The following is a 19,825-nucleotide window of genomic DNA, read 5'->3' on the forward strand; positions in this document are numbered from 1 at the left end:
TTTGATTACCATATGCAGTTTAATAAAGTTGAATTCATGTAATTGTCATTTTTACTCTTCAAAGTGTAGGCTACTACAGGTTGTAGGCCAATTTCCTGATACTAATTTTCTGTTACCATAGTGAAATTAGGAAGAGTTCTGCTTACACATGTCATATCCTACATATTAACTTATACATATTTTGTCTGTTTAAATACATTTTGCATTGTAATTAAAATACTTTGTTGTATTATCGACTACTGTAGCTACTTGATCCAGTAGAGGGCGCAGGGAGCCAGTACGAGTACAGTCTTCCTGTGTTCAGTTGCATTAAAAGTTAGCCATCCAAATTTTTACTTTACAAGACTGGTCAGTTAAGTTACATAAAAAGGTAGATTGGTCTTATTTGGATCTGAAAAGTAACACTGATTATCCCTTGGTTAACTGCTAGTTGGTCAGACTAATTCTTAAAAAAACACAGTCTTAACTTGGCTATGTTTATGCAGCTGGCCCCCAGATCTATAAACTAATGCCTTGAATTAGTCCTTATTGTATTAATAATTTAATATCACTAGCTAACATACTCTATTTGCCCTGTAAGCACAAAGAATACAGTAGCTTGTGAAGAACGAAGCCCAGTTTGCCCAATTCAACTAAATTTATGCATTTCTTACTCATCTCAACTAACTCGTGCTTTTTAAAAATAATAATTTTACTATGTAAGATGTATTGTATGTGCACCACATGCTCATTTTTTAGGAATTTAATATTTATCATACACGATTTAGGGATTAGAAACTGAATTTAGAACCAAAACTTTGTTCGATGTATGAACTATTGAATAATTTAGATGTATGCATGCATCAGTCACTCCCAACCGTTCAAATAATATGCTACTGAATTAAACACATTTGTATCATAGTCTTTAGCTTGCCACTCTTTAAATAAAGCCTACTATTTAAATTTAGTTAGGTTTGCAGAGTTTTCCCCTTTCCTCAAATAATTTTAGTGTTTAAAAGTGAAAGTGTGCATGGATCCAGTTAGCAGTTTAGATATTCAAGCCCCCACTACGGAAGCCTCCGCATACCTTACGATACAATGGCCCTGTTGTGTCCTACAGGACTACCACCTTCACCACCTACCACCTTTAGCATTTCACTGCACACTGCAGCAAAAGATTGGTTCTCCTCGGTTTGAGCTCCACAAAAAGCTCCACTTTTAAATACTTAGTATTTAAATATTTAAAAACAATAAACATGTTTACAGCAACATCTCTCTCAGCTTTCAAGTCAAAGGAATTCTCTGCTTGCGGATTATATTATCTTCAACAGCTCAGATGACCGATGACTTCAACAGATGTGGAGTTTGGAGCATCAACCAACAACCAGTTTTGATCTAAATTTTCACCAATGGATCATTTGGATTATCGGTGGAATATTATCCAGATCATCTTGGAGTGCGATGATGCATTTTTGTCAACTTAAGCGACTCAAGGCTGCACAAGGTTAGTACACGCAAGCATCAGAAGTATTTCTTTCTAACATGCTGACTTTAAGTTATTTTGCTTACGTTTATGTCCTGTTGGTTATGGATTGCTCAGTAGTATAATAAACTACTTTAGCGAAAACAACAACAACACGAAAAAAGTACCAAAAAAAGTAGCAGACATTTCTGACATTTTCTTTAATCTTTCCTTTTAGTAAAAACAACTGTAACAGGTGCAAGCTGTGCTTCATTCAAGTCCATTGGGCAGTCAGGGACGAGTCAAGATCACTTCTGACAAACATAAGATCGACCACTTAACATGCTTTATTTCAGCATTCAAAATAATTAAAAACATCTCAAATTATTATACATATACAAAATAGGTACAGATCTTCTTGTTTTAACCCCCCTTTGGTGTGCTTCTCTCATAATTTTAGGACTTTTCTATTTGATTGCCTGTTTTATGCTTTAAAAAACACTGGGTGAAAACAAAACAAATCCTGATTACAGAAGGGTGGGAAGGAAGTGGGGATATAGCTGGAAGCAACTGGACAACATTTGGGGGGATATTATGTAAAGAAACCAAGAGACAACAACCAAAAAGTGTCAAAAGGTGTTTGGAACATAAAAACAGACTCCACCTGCTTATTCTGCACTTGAAAAGACTGCGTGCATCACAGCTACAGTACTGCTTCTTAACAAAAGCTCTGCTGTCTGGCTCTTAGCTTACACTTGAGAAAGAGACGTCTGTTACAAGTGGGCAGCAAGACACTAGGGTTTCTTTAGCACCAAAGGCCCTATGAGCAAAAGCGACGAACAATACATTACTTTTAAAGCTTTCAGGACCTCATGAGGAAATAGCACCTTTACAGCTGTCAATTGATCTTTTAACCATACTTCTGCCAAGTAAAATCCTGACCTGGTGTTGGTCAACACTGGGAATTGCAGGTTTCTTTTTTGAGGTAGCCATAAGACATCAAAACAAAGTTGAACCCCTGTCTCTACTTGAAGTACTTTGTGTGACTCTTGAGAGGAACGTTGGCATTGGGCACCCGGTGGTCCTAATGGGTACAACACAAAGACACTTAAATGTCATTTTACAGATTTATTTAACACCTGAACATGGTACAAAGCATTTGGTTTCGCTCTTTCATTGTCCTTCCTCAGTGGTTGAAAAAAAGTCACTGCGATGTGTCTTTAAAACTCCAGGGGGATTTTACACTTTATAAGTATATATTATTTTCTTGTTGCCAGTGAAACAAATGAGTCTTCTAAAGTATCCTCAGTGTGGATGGTGACAAAATAGTGGTCCAAAAAAAAGCCTGGTAACACACAACCACTGTCTTCTGAAGCACACGTCTAAGCAAGTGGACCATTTGGACAGCCAAATTGAATTCTAGGGTTTGGTTTTAATGCATAGAAAAGATTTTAGAGAGATGATTGCTAGAAAAAAACACACACGCATTCAAACAATCTCAAGTCCAGATTTCTTTTTTACAAGAAGCAGACTGGGCCAACTTCAATGCCAAATTCCTGATTAGGTGCACCAACGTCCATAGGGGCGATGTCAATAATAGGCAGACGGGATGTTTTTGTTGTTTTGTAGTCAATGACTGTCTTGCCCCATGCACCGGTGTGCGACTGGAGAGATGGAAAAAGCAAAACAGGGATAGAATTAGAACCTTTGCCAAACCATTATTTATGTTGCTATAATAATAAACATTTATGTTGCTAAATTAATGTAAAGTTCATTCATATAAAAGCTACTGCTAAATGAATATATGTTAATGTAATCACAATGAAACAATGCTTTTATATTAATTGTCATTTTAATAATGTATCTTGTATTAGCTCTCATATTCAAGTAAACAGCACTGTTGTGATATTGAGATGCTGAATAACTGCGATAGTCACATCAAGAAATGATCTAGAAGTTAGAACTCACCGTGCAACCATCCTCAGTGACACTGTATGTGAAGCGGCTGTTGCCCTCTGCTCTGATCTCAATCTCATTAGAGCCCTGCAGAAGAAGAGCCTTCTTCAGGTTGCCAGAAGCCTGGTCCATGTATGCAATGCTGTTCTTGCAGTGGTATGTAATATTCTGGGAGGCCTCAGTAGACATGAGGCGCAGGAAGGTGAGCTGAATGTTGACATCCTCAGCCTTGGAGCCCTGGCTGCCGTACTCAAACTGTAGGTTTGCACAAGAAAGTACAAGAAAATGAGCAAATATAATAAACAGACACACAAAAAAAAATCTTTTAGACTTTTTGGCCTAGTTGACATCCTCACCTGGAATCCATCGGTCATGGCCTCTCCGAACCAGATGTGCTTCTTCTCCTTGATGTTCTTGCTTGTGTACCAGTTCTTCTTGGGAATGGAGGAATCAGTTGGGAAGACACAGGTCTCGCCAGTTTCCATGTTGCAGTAAACCTTGATGGCATCCTGGTTGCAGCCCTGGTCAGGGTCAATCCAGTACTCACCTGTGTTTTGTTGTTGAGGAATGAGAGGATTAAAGTAAGCATGACAATGTAGTATGATGAATTTAGATGGAATTTAGAATTGGGCAATTGAGAAACGTACCGCTCTTCCAGTCTGGGTGGCACATCTTCAGGTCACGGCAAGTGCGTGCAGGGTTCTTCTTGGTGCCATCTGGGCTCATGATGCTTTCAATCTGCTGGCTCAGGGACTTGAGGGTGGTGTCAACCTCCAGGTCACGGTCGCGCATCACATTGGCATCGTCGGCACGGAAGTGGCGGAAGGGATCAGGGGCCTTCTCCTGTGGCTGGGCAATGAAGCCGATGTCAAATCCACCACCAGAGGGTCCAGGAGGACCAGGGGGTCCGGGAGATCCAGGAGCTCCCTATATCAGAGAGTCAACCAAATATGGCGGGGTTAAAGTATATGTTTGGTTTACTGGGTACATAGTCATGTAGAAAAAGAAAGAATCACCCACAGATGGTCCAATTTCTCCATTGCGACCACGGGGTCCAGGAGGTCCAATGGGTCCAGGAAGTCCGCTCATACCATCCTTACCAGCAGCTCCAGAAGATCCAGAAGGGCCCTATTAATACAAAAACAGAAACATCCACATCCACTCAGAATGAACTCCAAAACACTGTGTATATAATTGAACTACTTGATCAAATCAGAGAAAGAATTGTAGTAGAAATATGCAGCAAGATTATATATTTTATAATACTACTTACTCTAGGTCCAGCGGGTCCAGAAGCTCCAGCAGGTCCAGGCTCTCCAGAAGGTCCCTATAAAAAAGAAATGAAAATTATTATTTTTTCAAGCTGTGGATATTACATTCGAGATTTAAATTGTATGTTCCATAAACTAAACAGAGTCACTTACAGGTGGTCCTGGGGGTCCCTGCATTCCAGTAAATCCTCTGTGTCCCTTCATGCCTCTCTCACCAGCCTCACCAGCCTCACCCTTATCTCCACGAGCTCCAGCAGGTCCCTGAATAAAGACATTCCACCTCAGACAACAGTATTGTGTATACCACAGACAGAGCTACATGCAGAATCTGGTTGGGAAATTCTTTTGTGGTTTGGGTCTTTGACTAAGGACTTACAGAGGGTCCACGGGGACCAGCAGGGCCAGCAGCACCGGCAGGACCAGCAGGGCCCTAAGAAGGAAAAAACAAATTTGTCAGTTTTACAACTATAAAACTACTCCCATAAAAAATCTACTCCAATACTTTTTAAGCCACCACAATTCATTTTTGGAGATGGGACACTTACAGACTCTCCACGATCACCAGTCTTTCCAGCAGGGCCAATGGGTCCAGGAGCACCAGGAGGTCCAGGAGCACCGGGAGTGCCAGCAGAGCCAGTCTCACCACGGTCACCCTATGTCACAAGCAGAAGAACAGAATTTTTTAAGGGACACCTCCACAGTCACACAAACTAATGTAGGGTAACAAGGTTTGACTACTGAATGTGTTGCAATATGGGAAACCATTAAGTCTGCAGTTCACCTTGGGGCCAGGAGCACCATCACGTCCAGCAGAACCCTCATTACCTGGAGTACCCTAATGCAAAGCAAAGCACATAGGTGTTGATAAGGCAGGACTCTATAGTTTCAGGTTATGTCAATGAAATTCAACAGGTATTGGTGTAAAGGTGTGTATCCTTACCTCACGACCAGGCTCGCCAGAAGGTCCAGCCAATCCAGGGGGTCCCATGGGCCCTGGAGGTCCACGTTCACCAGAGGGACCAGAAGGTCCCTGTTTGCCAGGCTCTCCCTAGATGGAATGATGAAGAGAAGTTTGATGAATACTTTACCATGACTGATGCTTAAGAAACCAACTTTCCAACTAGACGAACTCTTGACAGTAGATACTGGCTGAATAAAACAAGGTCATGATTGTATGGCAGTAGATGAGCCATCAAATGGTGTAAAACAAGGAAACCAGAATACTCACAGATGGGCCGGAGAGACCAGGGAATCCACGCTCGCCTCTTTGTCCAGGGAGACCAACAATACCACGCTGACCAGCAATACCAGCAGGTCCAGGTGTACCAGAAGGGCCCTGCAAGAAAAGAAGAAGGGATATTAGTGAGATTAGTTCTGTGTTCTTAAAGCTAGAAATCATGTATAAATATATACTAATTTATACTAGCATGGAGATCAAGATGGAAGACAGAGGGTGAATCTTATTTCCCTCTAGCAAAGAATATATTAGGGCAAACAATTGTGATAATAAGCACAGTATTGTCTTACAATTGAAATATACCTATAATTGATTAAATAACTACCACATTTGATAGACAGAAAGCTCTCAATTAAAGTATAACTATTCAAGTTGTGAATTTGTAAGATAACTGTGGAAATGAGGACTAAAGAGCATAAAATAAAGATAAACAAATCCATGAATTAGGAAAAATTTATATTTTAATTAATATGATTATTTCAAACCATAAGTATTTCAAACCATCCTGTCTTTCATTCTGGGGATGACTTGGGAGAAAAGAAACTGAGAGGCCAGTAATAAGTAATCTCCTTGATACAGAGTTTACAGGCCTCTTCTCAAAAAGATTTGATGTGGGAAAACATTTTGTGGTCAGATGAGACCTGGATAGCATTTTAAATGCTCAAATAAATATAAGTTGTGCACATACAACACGGCCAAAAAATGTGAGGATTTGAGAGAAGAGAACTGGTTAAGTCATCTGAATAATTTTGCAAGGCACTGTAATTGATATTATATTCATAGTTTGCTTACAGTCATGTATTTAACAAGGACAGAAGGTAAGGCAATAGTGATATCGATCGGCATGAAAGACTTACATTGGGACCCTCAGCTCCGGGATTTCCTTTCTCACCAGGGGCACCAGGTGGTCCAGGAGAACCAACTTCACCAGTGCGCCCAGCAGGTCCAGTCTCACCACGGTTACCTTTCTGGCCCTCCTTACCGGCGGGTCCAGGAGCTCCTGGGGGTCCAGAGTTTCCCTAAGAAAAACAAGAAGCAATTAGAGAACCGTTTGTTAATTATGGAAGAGGATCACAATTACCACTTTGATGCACAAATTACAACTATCAAAATATTATTGTGGAGGTTCTTACAGCAGGGCCGGGAGGTCCAACTCTACCAGCAGCACCAGGGAAGCCAGTAGCACCCTTAACAAAAAAATTAAAAATGAATTAGTCTAATTGTTATATGTCATTTCCAAGTGTCTTTAAAAACATAACATACTGTAATTTTTAGTTGTGCCAAGTACTGACACATCAACTAGGAATATGAAATTATGAATGTCATACTCACAGGGGGACCAGCAGCACCACGGGCACCCTTGGGTCCAGTAGAACCAACAGGACCCTGTATGGCACAAATCATTTTGATTAAAAATTTGGGTGACACAACATTAGTGAAGACAACCATGACTATTACATGGATCAAACTTTATAGACCCAAAGGAGTATATGTCTGTTTTGGATGAGGAGATGATCTAAGAAGGTCACACCTGAGGTCCGGGGGCGCCAGTTGCTCCTGCAGGTCCTGGAGGACCAGAATCACCCTTAGCACCATTGTCTCCAGCCTCTCCCTTAGCACCAGGCAGACCGTCAGCACCCTGTTGGAAAGAAATTAGACGTTTGAACTAAGAACTGGCCTGTAATTGTTAAAACACTTTATAAGGATATACAAGAGTTACTCACAGGAGGTCCAGCAAATCCAGCGGGTCCTGAAGCACCAGTCTCTCCACGCTCACCCTATTTGTAATTGTAAAACAGGTGATGTCATCAGATCATTTTAGTAAAAGAACTTAAATGTTTCTGCAAATTATCAATTTTGTATAGTATATCTGTGCATCAAGGATTGTACTTACAGGTGGTCCACGGGCACCACTGGGTCCAACAAGTCCAGCTGCACCAGTCTCTCCCTATGTTAAAATACAAATGATAGAACCATGGTTGAATATGCCCTTCGACTTTGTAAGAGTTATCATCAGCGATTATGAATATATGAAATCTAGCACAAAAGACACTCACCTTGTCACCAGGAGCTCCAGCAGGTCCAGGAGGTCCAATTGGTCCGGTCATACCACGGATGCCATCTTTACCAGGGGCACCATCAGTACCCTTGCCACCTTGGTCACCCTGGGATAAGAGTTTATTATCAGTTTTGAGAATCTGTGCCATTCGATTAATTTGATAACTTGAATTGCTGTGAATTAGTACTGAGTTTCTTGTCAGGAACAGTTCTGACAGAAGTTGAAAGTTGTGCATCATTAGTACTCACTCTGTCACCCTTAAGACCTGGCAGACCAGCAGAACCACGCTCGCCAGGCATTCCTTGAAGTCCGGGAGGACCCTGAGCGCCAGGAGCTCCTGAGGCACCAGCATCACCCTGAGAAAGCAAAAATTTATCTTAACATTGATACATATGACAATTTGATTTTTATACTCCTCAGGGCTTTCATTCGTATTTTGGGGCATCCTCTGGATTTTGCCAAGCATTCACAGTAAATGTGTGGTATCACTTCAACAAAGAGTGTCAGGACAGGTGAGGCTCACCTTGGCACCATCGTTACCAGCTGAACCAGGAGAACCACGAGCACCAACAGGACCAGTAGGGCCAGGGGCACCACGCTCACCAGGGAATCCTCTGTCACCCTGGGTAAAAAGTAAATAGAGATACCATTAGTTCTTGTTCATCTCACAAATCTAGAACTAGAATAAGAATTATGGGCTATGTGCCATTTGGTGATCATGCTGTAGATACTCACTCTGGATCCAGAAGGTCCAGGAGCTCCAGCCTCTCCAGGAACACCCTGTAATAGGCCAAAGAAGGCAAATCAATATTGTGTCGCATGGCCTTTCATTTCTAAGGAGGGTTTTCAAGAGACTTAACTGCTATTGCTCAAAGAAAGTGCATGTTTATGCATAGTATCCTTGCAAGCAATGCTGAACTTTCATTAATCCCCTCTAATTATTTTAGATCTTTGGTTCACATCTTCTGGTTTACTGTATATAATAAACAGCAGTTCCATAACTTACCTGCTCACCAGACTTGCCAGGCTCACCAGTAGCACCCATAGGTCCTGACTGACCCTGTCATTTAGATGCACAAAAAAGAGATTAGCATATTGATGCCAATGTATTGTGCACAAAATATTGTGTATTGAGTGGATGGGATGGGTAAGATGAGTTGGCACACTCACCTGGAATCCGGGAGGACCAGCAGGTCCCTGTTCACCTCTCTCACCAGCAGGCCCCTATTCATGAAAACAATATCATGAGACACAGTGGTACATTAAAGTAATTATACCTCATTGTTATTTTAAGTATAATTGTAAAGTAGTAGATGTAAGAACAATTTAAGTTGAAGCTCTATATTTTAATGTTATATTTATAGCCATTATGATATTTTAGAGAGTTTGTATAATGTGTTAGCTGGACAGGTGTTTTAAATGAGGCTGAAATAATGTTAAATGACACAATGCATTATGGGATATGCATTATGGGTACTACTCACAGAAGGTCCAGTAGCACCAGGGGCACCAACATCACCGTCCTTACCGGGAGCGCCCTATAGTTAAGCATAAAACACAATAGAATAAGGCTCACACTAAGACGCTATGGACCAAAAAGGGTAAAAGATAACTGGTGTGTAAAACAAGTGCACAGATACTTACAGTGGCACCGACAGCACCCATCACACCTCTCTCACCAGGTTTGCCACCCTCACCCTGCACAGGGGCAAAATAATCATCACTCTTAAAAATATTTTTGTAACAAACGCACACTGAACCAGAACTCAAAATCTTCTTAGACATAAAATATAAGCTATCAAGGTGTGGCTGTCTGCATTTTGGCTATGCAGTGAGAATACTCACATTTTATAGTGTAGTTTGTTTCAAAACTGAAAGAGTCAAGAGAGTTTAGTGCACTCACAGCAGCACCCTTGGGTCCAGGGAATCCCATGACACCAGGCTGCCCTCTGGCTCCAATGGGGCCAGGTGGTCCGGGGCGGCCATCTTGTCCAGCATTACCCTATTAAATATAAAACAAAAAGACCTGTGAGATTTGATCCTTTTCTACAGATATCTGGGTATGAGATGGTATGTATGAATGAATGGTAACACTTTTCAAAATGGTTTCATTAGTTAACATTAGTTAATTACTTACAAGGCTTAAGTCTAGTCCCAGAGTAAAATGCATGTTTGAGTTGAGTTTTAAAGCAATTTGCACTGACATATCTTAAAATATGTTACTGTCATTGTTTTGTCTCAAGATTCATACCAGCTTTAGAAATAAAGCAAGTTTATAAAAGCTACTTTAATAATAATAATAATAATAATAATAATAATAATAATAATAATAATAAACTTTATTTTCCATAGCGCCTTTAAAAGTAGCATCTCAAAGAGCTTCACAAGAATAGAAACATGATAAAACATACAATTATACAGACAATGCATTAATGACAGAAAGAAAAAAAAAACCAAATAAAAACATATTATGAAATGAAATTAATATCCTAATTGAACTAGAGTGAAATCCTGGCTTAATCTAAGCCCTGTCTGTGAAACCAGGCCAAAGGTTTGACTGATTTAAGTCTCTTTTTTAAAACCTTTTTTTCTTGAAATGTTCTGGAATAAACAATCTAAGGTGTCAAAAGCAGTTTAGGCTTGATATTGTTGGATTTCAAACACCGGATCCAACCAGTAGTATACTAGACCACTTTAGCATGCATTTGGGTTATCTGTGTAGTGGGTTTGTTGTGACATTATGGAGAATTGTGTGGGCACTCACAGATGGTCCGGTCTTTCCATCAGGTCCAGGGCTGCCAGGGCTACCAGTCATACCCTGTAATTGGCACAAAGAGAGAAGGGGGTCAAACAATGACATACTAATACACAATCAATCCCATCAATAATATATATATCATTCCTGTGGATGCCAATTTTCTCACCTTGGATCCTGGCATACCAGGTTCACCATTGCGGCCAGGCTCTCCAGTGGCACCCTTAGGTCCAACAACTCCAGGGCCTCCACGCTCACCAGGGGCACCCTGTTACAGAGATCAGAAAGAGTGGCACCATTTGCCATTGATGAAATTTGATATATAAATATGATAATATCCTAAATAGATTTTCGGCCTATTTTCTGTTTAGTTGCTAACTAAAAAGGATGTTAAATAGTATGAAACATTTTGTATCTTTTGCAGACCCACCTTAGGACCTGCAGATCCATCAGCACCAGGGAAACCACGAGCACCAGGAGAACCCTGCACAAAGAGGTAATTGTTAAGGTCTAGGCCGCTTTTAAGGTTCTTACTGATATTTTCGATTATCTGGAGAGGTTTAAGTGTGGGTACATACACGTTCTCCAGTGGGTCCACGGCCACCAACAGCACCGGGCTCACCGCGGGCTCCTCTCTTGCCTTCCTCACCAGGTGGGCCAGGGGGACCCTGAACTCCTTGGGCACCCTGGGTAAGCACACAAGAATAAGGAAGAAGGTTAGATATGAATCAGACAGTCAGGTTAGAAATCAATTATTGTAAAATAGTTGCTTTTTCAGTCCTTAGGCACTGTTTTTACAAAGCTGTGGGTGGAATGTTTCAACTAAACTTGCATGATAAGATTGATATCAAATTTTTTTTTTTTTAGAAACAATGAAGTCTGTGACAATGTTTTCTAGATCAAATAAAAAAAAGTTTATACTTACACCCTCTCCCTTAGCACCAGCCTCTCCTTTGGAACCAGGGGCACCGGCCTCACCCTGTAAAAAGTAATTGTGTGAAATAATTCACATTTTGTTTGAAAAATGTGGCTGATGATCTGAGACGAAATGGACACTTACGGTGTTACCCTTAGGGCCAGGGGCACCAGAAGCTCCAGCAGGTCCGGGAGGACCGCGAGGTCCAGGGAAACCAGGAGCACCAGCAATACCAGGAGTGCCCTGCAGGTGGCAGCAGAGAGTAACAAAGATATGCCGTTAATTTACTAACACCAAAGTTCTAATCCAGGAAGAGGAAATATGTTGGCCTAAAGAAGAACTTTTATCAACAAGGGCATTTGATTAAACCGATACTTACAGGAGCACCCTTGGGACCAGGGGCACCATCAGCTCCATTGTTACCCTACAGTTGAAGGAAAGCAAAATGGTCGAGGTGGTCAGGACTGAACTGCACAAATAATTGAAATTTAAAACTGAAAACAATATGATATTATATTTGGTGTTAGAAAAGATTTACTCACAGCGGGTCCAGCAGCACCAGCAGGTCCAGGGTTACCAGCCTCCCCACGGGCTCCCTGGGGTCCCTCTGCACCACGAGATCCCTGAGCACCAACCTCTCCCTGGAGAAAACAACACTTATATAGAGCTACAAGGGGCATCTCAATTCTCAGTATAAATGAAGAATTGTGTTTATAGTCCATAAAAAAAACCCTTAAGATGATCAATATCTCTATGACGCTAGAAGATGATTTTATATGTTATCTAAAGTTTCAGATAGATGACTTTCTATTAATTTATCTATTCTTGTGGATCATTCAAGATCCAAACAAATAATAAGTTCAAATAAATAAGCTTTGATCAACTAACACATTTCCAAAGAGCAATGCTTCATTCATTGTTGGCCTACATATTCGAGATGATTGACAGCGTTATCGAGAACACCTACATCTGGCTCTATTGGCCCACCTTGTGGCACTCTAGCTGTGAGTTTGGTTTGATATGGAGTTTGAATTTGTGTAATCATGTGAACAAATGAGAGGGGCTTTTTTTTTACCTTAGCTCCAGGGCCACCAGGGAATCCTGAGGGACCAGCAGGGCCAGTTGGGCCCTAAAAATAGAAAAAGAAAATAAATGATATTGAGTTTCTTTTTTTTACTCATCACCATTTTTCAGATGAATTCAGATCTGTTGTCTTTACAAAAATAATCTGGTCTATTTTATTTTAAAGAACAACAACAACAACAAAAAAGCTACTTACAGGAGGACCAGCAGCTCCAGCGGCACCATCATTACCACGAGCACCCTGAACATTTGAGAAAATTGAGAAGTGGTGATTATTTATTTATATATTGAACATGTAATCTGTGCTATGGAGAGGACAGGACTTAGATAAAGGGTTTATAAAAACTCTGTTTTATGTTTGAAGGATTATCTCAACACATATAAAATGATCCAAAAGGTGCAGTAAACCTTTGTAAAAAATGTGGTTAAGCTACTGTGAAATGCTCAATATCCAGGTCTGTCCTTTATTAACAAGGTACAGCATGTTACATCTATAAAGAAGGTATAACACTGCAACATAAGACATATATCGAGACAATAATAAAGTACAGATCGCTTCAGGGTTATACGTTATAAGGGTTACTTACAGCAGAGCCAGGAGGACCAGCACGGCCTCTCTCGCCAGGCAGACCACGAGGACCCTGGAAAACAGTTACATTAGAAAGAACTGCAAATGTGGATTTTGAATTTGAGAGAAACAAATTTTCAAAATAGCATGAAAGTCATGCTTAAATATGCAAATCGAGTGCGAATAGATGATCCTTACCATAGCACCAGGAGTTCCGTTCTCACCAGCGGAACCAGTCTCACCCTAATGGGCAAAACAGGGTGTTAACTGGTCTGCTTACCATGAAATTTAGGTTTAAAGTGTAATACTGATTTTAAATTCTGATTTCACCTTAGGTCCAGCAGGGCCAGAATCTCCCTTAGCTCCATCTAGACCACTGAATCCCTGAGGTACAGAGGATGCACGTAAAGATTTAATTAATGTAGACCTAGATAGTCATCAAACAGGAGGAACCACTTCCAAGAGCTAGAGCACTCACTCTGTGTCCCTTGATGCCTGGAAGTCCAGGGGTTCCGGGGAATCCACGAGCACCCTAGGGAGAAAGAGAAAGGCAGAAGGATTTTACACCCTTTTCTCCTTTTGTGGGTCAAACACCATAATGCTAATAACCAATAGAATGCAATAATAACAAAAGTGTTTTCATTCGAAAATCCTGTGTATAGCAACACTCACCTGTGCGCCAGGGGGTCCGCGCTCACCGGGGCGACCGGGTTTGCCAGACTCACCCTACAGAGTCAGAGAAAAACAGATGAGAAAAGGAGAAAAAAAAGCTGAATCACTGGTTAAACCCTAGAACGAATTATGAGAAATGTTTGCTATTTCACTGTCACTGTTTCCTGATGTTTCTTTATCAGTTTCTCTTTGATGTTGTTAAGTTTAATGCTCGGCTCCCCGAAGTCTTAGATGAACAATATGCTGTACTATAACATAACTACACTGTTTTAACTACTGAAGTAAAAAAAAGGTTCTCACATCATCTTAAACCAAAATCTAAAAATGATGTGGATTACTTACATCCTCTCCGTTCTTTCCAGGGGGACCAGCAGCACCACGGGGACCCATTGAACCCTAAAGCAGGAAAGCAGCAGAAAAAAAACTTCACATTGTGGCGGCATGAGTGAGTCACACTTTGGCAGAGTGAATTTTCCAGATGAAAAAAGTGAAATATTGACTAAAATCTAGGTGCCTGAGGTCAAGATTCATGAACCCTGTACCATTTTAACCAACTGGAGTCACATACGTAGGTGAGAGTAATATTAATATGGGTGAATGTAAATGGGTAAAGTGATTGACCTCATATATTTACTGTTTGTTTGATTGGATAGATGAGATGAATTATCTACTTGTTTAGATACTCACAGGAGAACCGGCCTCGCCAGGCTCACCAGGGGGACCAGTAAATCCTTGGGGTCCCTGTAGAGGAGGACAAAGGGCACAAATTACAAAAAGCACAAGCCTGAGGAACTCTGTTACATGATAGGAGCGAGATTACATGCTAAAATAAGCATTGAGGAAAAAGCTTGTAGCTTATTTAGACTTTCTGAGCAGATGAAATTGAATAATAAAATGATCAACTAATAAAAATTAAATGTATTCCGATTTTCCCAGGAACGAAATTGCAGTAATCCAACTACTTTCACAAAGATTCAATTGAAAATGACAACAAATAAAAAAAGGGGTTTTATGAAAAACATATTTTTCTAATATTTTTCTATTAATTTAAATATGACTTCCAATATGGAACTGTTTAAAACATATTATATGTCAGGATGACAATACTTTAAAGAATTGTACTCACAGAAGCTCCAGGGGGTCCAGGGGGTCCACGAGGGCCCATAGGTCCCTGCAAAAAAGCGAAAAAGGAAATACAGTCAGTAAACCTAACAAGGAAACAATTGGTGAACATATTGTTAAAGGGATATTTTGTTTGAAGCTACATCCTACACATGCCTTGTATTGGCCTTCAGTGAGTTCTGTTTAGATCAAGAATATACTAAGCATGTGTTTATAGTGCAGCAGCTGATTTGATGCTGTCTGTTATGAAAAGATGAATGGTGATTATATAGAGAGATAAATAAGTGGACAAACATATTGGACATTTATTGAAGTGGTATTAGCATCACTCAGGGGTTTGCAGGATGCATGCATGTATAGGAATATGTGAATTTTTACCATGGGGCCTGGGACGGCCATTCCTCCTCCGGATTTCTCATCAAAGCCACCAGACATCTGAGGAGAAAAGTTCTGTGGAGGGACAAGAAGAAAAAGCAAAGACCTTGTCAGTAGTTTGGACTGGGTCCATTTAGTTCTTACAAAGGATGAGATGAGAGACCCTTAAAAGGATCTGTGCTCATCTCAGCACAGGACAGGATGAAATGTAACTGAATGTATCTAGCAAGCTCATGTTCAGGGGCTTATCTTAAACTTAATCCAAAGCTTTGCATGCCTGTGTGCAACTGTAGCTACTGCCCCGAGGGTGCTGTCCACTTTAATGGTGCTGAAACTTGTCAGCCCTGTGACCTAAAGGTATTTTAAATGTGATCTGATTTCAGATTCTGGCCTAGGCAAACTCTGGAAGTTTTGCACCTGGCCTGAAGGTACATTTAAGTCACACCTTTTACCGGTTGGAGAAATTTAGTATTTTCCCACTTTAGGATAAGATACTTACTCCACCAAGGCCAGGAGGTCCAGGGGGGCCTGGGGGCCCAGGAAGGCCAGGCTGTCCAGGGATTCCATCATTGCCAGCGGGGCCGGCAGGACCCTGTTTAAGATCAAGGGAAGGGAAAAGTAGGATTTAAGGGGATGAGGCAGATACTACACTATGGTACAGAAAGGTCTGTACACTGAGTCCAGCTCACATTAAAGCCCTTAGTTCAAAAGGTTGCACCACATCTATAGATCAGTCTTTTTTACTTGGTAGAGGTATCATTAGTGGAAAGTGGTGGGCTGATATATAATTTGGTTGTCTTTTTACATTAAATATAGACCAAATCATCTTTCTGTTCCTCATCACAAGAGTAGCTAAAACACCACAAATACCATATAATAAGACAAACTAAACCATCTGCATGTGCTTGTAGCATAATTCTGTTGTTATAAAGACATGTCAGAAGTAAAGCATATCATTAGTCCTGCTGGTACTTTCTGTGTATGAGTACTTAAGATATATATATATATATATATATATATATATATATATATATATATATGTATATATATATATATATATATATTATGCGTAACCATGCATTATAAACCATGCACGCATAACCTTGCTAACAAACACTTGAACAACTCAAAATCTCAAATAAATCAGATTAAAACTAGTTTTAGATAAAATCCAATGTCAGTCAGATAAGCTATAAAATAGAATGTATAACTATGAGAAATGTAACATTTAGCATATAGTTATATATATATATATATATATATATATATATATATATATATATATATATATGTTAGGGATAAAAGCTTTTTGTGCAGTGCTAACAACAGCTGATTTAGAATGACATGTTTTTTTGGTCTTCAAGAACTTAAAAGATGTTCATCAAGTAAACAAAACCCTTGATGAGGCAATAAATGGATGCATAAAAAGAGAGAAATATAAACCTACCCTGTCACCCTTCTCACCGGGAGAACCTCTAGGTCCCTAAGATGAACACAAAGGAGTTTATAAGGATTTGTTTTCCCAGGTAAATAAAGGTAAAAACTTTCAATGAACTAGTTTCAAATGAGTTCAAAAGATGCCTTGAGCATGCTGTACTTATTGCAATATACTGGACATTTGACAAGATTGTTCTATGAAGCAATGAACTGAAAATTTATTTAAGGCAATATAAGCTGTAAAGCAACATTTACCTCAACACTGGGTTCCTGGAAATCTAAACAATTGAGGGGAAAAAAAGAAAAATTAAAATTATATAAAACAGAAATTGATTAGATGCCTCTTATAAATTCTAATCAAGGATCAGCCTAAAAAATGAGTCTCTGGTTTTCCCCAATTAGATTGGAGGCTTTGAGCCTTGATTTAGGCCTACTAGACCAAGAACCAAGCGACAAATTAATCCAGTGAATAACCATAAGGCTTGAAGCTTGAAGGTCATATTTAAAAATCCAAGGGAGTGAATGTTGTGGATCCATAAGAATGTTCCCAGGCATTTTTAATGGGGGATGTTGTGGGTTTGTTTTGTTTGGCCAAGGTAAGGGGGAATAACCCCCTTGTGAGAATCAAGGCGTCGTACCGTCGTCTGGGCAGACGGGGCAGCACTCGTCGTGGGGAATCACTGGGTTGGGGCAGTCGGTCGTGTCCTCGCAGATCACCTCGTCGCACATAACGGTGCCGCTGTCGCACACGCAGATTTGGCATGGCTCTGGTTTCCAGACGTCCCTGTCATTGTAGACCTGGCCGTCCAATGTGCAGCTGCCACTTGTGCCTATAACGAGTAAAAGAGTTGAATGAGTGTAAAAGTAGAAATTTAAACGTTTGCTTTTTGACTAGGCATATGTCTATATTAAATATTCAGGTCGGTGTGTGTCTTGTTTACTGTCTTCCACGTGAGCCTAAATCAGTGACGGAAGGTGGGAAATGCTGATAATGTAGGATACTTTAAGTCATCTCTAAATAACCGCCAGATCTCTAATCTTATAAGGGAAATGTGAAGGATTAGGTATTATATCAACTGAAAGTAGGCCATCTCTTAAGCATTTTGCTTCGAAAACATTTCTCGAAAACGTGCATGGGAACAGAATAGCGCATGTAAACGCACACCATTACTTTTGCTTGAAAATGTTTGGTTTGAAAATGACCCCTAGGTGGCATCGTGCCGTTAAAGGGCCAGGTTCCGATATTCAGATGGAAAAGCTTGAGGGAAAATTTCCACGTCTGCTGAAGCTCACCGTCCATCATGAAATAATTGAAAACTGGAGGCTTGGCAACGGCTAACGTTTTCCTCAGTGGAAAGTCTGCTGGTTCTGCATGTGTTTTCAATCACCATAACAGGGGGGGGGGGGGATTCTCAAAATATGATGTCATTGCACATTTAACCACCAAGTGGCGCTGGGATACTGCCTAATAAACGTAAGCCCTTTAGATGTAAAATTATGGGTCTGGAATATTAATTAAAAGTAAAAAATTACAAAAAAACATTATTATTGTACAGAAAATCAAGTAGTTTTGTTTTAATGTACGTAGCAGACTTCACTATCCACTTTGGAGAGATGCTTATCCAACAGTGAGATCATCTATTTTTGTTTGGGGGGGGGGAAACTTTTTTTAAATGGATGTCGCCCATATCCAGATGATTTTTCTGGAGTTTAACATTTATATTGTTACCAAGTTGCTTGGTTTTCCCCCAACTGGCCAATTTTATCACTAGGCAATGACTTTAATCTGAACTTTTATTTATCTAAAAGTTTTAGGTTCCACATTTTTATCAGTTCATTTTCAAGTGTTGAGCACATTATGGAATATGTGATGTTCTCTTCCCTGTCTGCTTTTCTCATATAGCAGCTGTTGAGGACAACACATTGCGCGTGGAGGAGAATCTCCAAAACCTGTGCCAACTTGTCTCCAAAGGCTCGCGCATGCAGAGCGTGAAAAGGCCCACTGGGACTAATGCAAATCCAGACTGAGCAAATGTTCTTCTTCCATTCCAGAAGAAAATATAATCTACGTTAAAAGTTATAGGAAAACGCCTGCATGACTTTTTTTGTAGTCCTGAGAGAATAATTTACCTTGCTGTTTCCTTCTACAGCATCACAAAATAGCCTCACTGCTTCACTTTTGCACCCACTAACCTCCAGCAAAGCTTAAAAAATGGTAGAAAAGTTATACTTACGATCATCCTCGCCTTGTCCTCTTGCCAAAAGCACCGTTGCGCTTAGCAACAGCGCCAACCGAATATCCACAAAGCTGAACATGTCTAAATATTAGACATGTAGACTCTTTGAGGTGAGGGAAGCTCTTTTTTTCCTTTAGACTCCAATCATACACGGTAGGGTCCGGTCTTCTGTGACTCCAATCCAGACCCAACAGAAACTCCCTACTGCCTAAACCAACTCTAGGTCCTGGCTTTTATACCCCAAACTTTCTGGGAGGTGCCGGGCGCACCAGATAACTCAAGCATGTTCACGTTTAATAGAATAGCGTCCCTCCTTCACCGGACAGGGGGGCTGTCTTCACAACGTTTTCAGAACTAACATCTGAAGAAACTTGATCTCTTAATAAAAAGGTGAGGGTTTGCTCTCAAAACTTCTTTGGTGAAGCTTAGTTGTGTGCCAAGGTGACCACCTGTATTGTGGGCATATATTTTGTTTCAATGTTGAATTCTGGAAAGACCTATTGACCAAAGACATTCTTCAAATGAGGACTTGGAGACGAGGACCACGCAATGCTTTCTGAACTAAATTTGTTATCGTTTCTTTAATTTGTATACCGACGGAACAATTTTGTTTTATAGACATTAGTTCAGTTTTTTTCATTATTAGATTTCTGCTGCCAAGTATCTATCTATCTATCTATCTATCTATCTATCTAT

At 40.3% G+C, this 19,825-nt stretch overlaps 1 protein-coding gene across 1 annotated transcript; it reads right to left on the reverse strand.

Moving 5' to 3' along the window:
• Positions 1-1,765: 1,765 nt before the first annotated feature.
• Positions 1,766-19,451, reverse strand: col1a1a (collagen, type I, alpha 1a). Its single transcript, XM_077212091.1, has 51 exons — positions 19,127-19,451; positions 17,531-17,722; positions 17,148-17,170; positions 16,903-16,938; positions 15,955-16,047; positions 15,459-15,530; positions 15,085-15,129; positions 14,646-14,699; positions 14,301-14,354; positions 13,959-14,012; positions 13,765-13,818; positions 13,617-13,670; positions 13,485-13,529; positions 13,306-13,359; positions 12,915-12,959; positions 12,711-12,764; positions 12,178-12,276; positions 12,015-12,059; positions 11,780-11,878; positions 11,645-11,698; positions 11,298-11,405; positions 11,150-11,203; positions 10,889-10,987; positions 10,729-10,782; positions 9,868-9,966; positions 9,609-9,662; positions 9,449-9,502; positions 9,135-9,188; positions 8,971-9,024; positions 8,700-8,744; positions 8,488-8,586; positions 8,213-8,320; positions 7,963-8,070; positions 7,800-7,853; positions 7,630-7,683; positions 7,437-7,544; positions 7,238-7,291; positions 7,039-7,092; positions 6,763-6,924; positions 5,897-6,004; positions 5,609-5,716; positions 5,450-5,503; positions 5,214-5,321; positions 5,045-5,098; positions 4,822-4,929; positions 4,671-4,724; positions 4,418-4,525; positions 4,045-4,324; positions 3,754-3,944; positions 3,410-3,652; positions 1,766-3,105 (listed from the first exon to the last, which is right to left on the reverse strand). The coding sequence occupies exons 1-51, from the start codon at positions 19,206-19,208 to the stop codon at positions 2,959-2,961; spliced, it is 4,347 nt and encodes a 1,448-aa protein (XP_077068206.1). The 5' UTR covers positions 19,209-19,451; the 3' UTR covers positions 1,766-2,958.
• Positions 19,452-19,825: the final 374 nt, after the last annotated feature.

Source organism: Siphateles boraxobius, unplaced genomic scaffold, assembly GCF_051911475.1.
Source record: "Siphateles boraxobius isolate OS27281-9 unplaced genomic scaffold, OSU_SipBor_1 66, whole genome shotgun sequence".
Taxonomy (NCBI): domain Eukaryota; kingdom Metazoa; phylum Chordata; class Actinopteri; order Cypriniformes; family Leuciscidae; genus Siphateles; species Siphateles boraxobius.

Bases quoted from the DNA above. Each gene is read 5' to 3' on its own strand.
- col1a1a (XM_077212091.1), bottom strand. From the start codon at position 19,208: ATGTTCAGCTTTGTGGATATTCGGTTGGCGCTGTTGCTAAGCGCAACG. The intron at 5,717-5,896 runs GTGAGTATTCTG...CATTCCATCTAG, and splicing joins CTGGTCTCTCCGGCCCATCT to GGAGAGCCTGGCAAACAGGG. The intron at 3,945-4,044 runs GTACGTTTCTCA...AACAAAACACAG, and splicing joins CCACCCAGACTGGAAGAGCG to GTGAGTACTGGATTGACCCT.